Source organism: Dendrobium catenatum, unplaced genomic scaffold (assembly GCF_001605985.2).
Source record: "Dendrobium catenatum unplaced genomic scaffold, ASM160598v2 fragScaff_scaffold_918, whole genome shotgun sequence".
NCBI classification, from domain to species: Eukaryota; Viridiplantae; Streptophyta; class Magnoliopsida; order Asparagales; family Orchidaceae; genus Dendrobium; species Dendrobium catenatum.
This window is the reverse complement of record NW_021319380.1, coordinates 10,580-11,230: the sequence shown is the minus strand read 5'-3', so window position 1 is coordinate 11,230 and position 651 is coordinate 10,580. Positions and strand designations below refer to the sequence as shown.

General features: G+C 44.1%; 1 protein-coding gene across 1 annotated transcript in view; it reads right to left on the bottom strand.

Moving 5' to 3' along the window:
• Positions 1 to 645, bottom strand: part of LOC114580285 — a gene marked incomplete at its 3' end in the record, with an annotated part of 4,773 nt that extends 4,128 nt beyond the window's left edge. The window contains exon 1 of the mRNA XM_028697347.1: positions 309 to 645. Within this exon, the coding sequence (XP_028553180.1) occupies positions 309 to 640 (332 nt within the window). The remainder of the gene's footprint in view (positions 1 to 308) is intronic.
• Positions 646 to 651: the final 6 nt, after the last annotated feature.

Genomic DNA, 651 nt, shown 5'->3' with positions numbered 1-651 from the left:
GCCCACTAGAATGCATCTGAAAACTTTTGGTCTTTTCAAAACCCCTCTTCTTCTGAAGGAAATCTCTCCTCTTTTGAGTAGCCTGAAAGTCAATCTCTATCTTTCTTGCTTTTCCAACCAAAGTGGGATAGTCCTCAAAACTAAGAGGGATCAGTGGCTGACGAATAGCATCACGAAGTCCTGCCAAAAATCTTTGACACTTCTCCTCAGTATTAGGAATAATCTGGGGTGCATATCGAGACAACATGGTAAATTCAGCTTCATATTGCATAACAGTCTTCTCTCCTTGCACCAATCTAATAAAGCGCTCTTCCCATAGAATCCGAGATGCATCACGACCACTGTACTTTTCTAACATCAGTCCTCTCCACCATCTTTCTGCTTCGCCATCCAGAGCAAAAGTGGCTAGGGTCACCCTTCTATCTGCTGGACAGTGCATGCTCTCCAAAATTTTCTCCACCCTTAAAAGCCAATTCTCTGCATCTATGGGCTCTCCTGCTCCCGTAAAGAGTGGTGGTCGCATGTCCTGAAATATCTTCAAATGTTTATCCACTAAAGTCTCTTTAGGTGTCTCCTTCTGAAAACTAGGTTGTGGCTGCTCTTGAGAACGCTGGATCAACTGTGTCACAGCCATCATCATCTGAGTGAAGG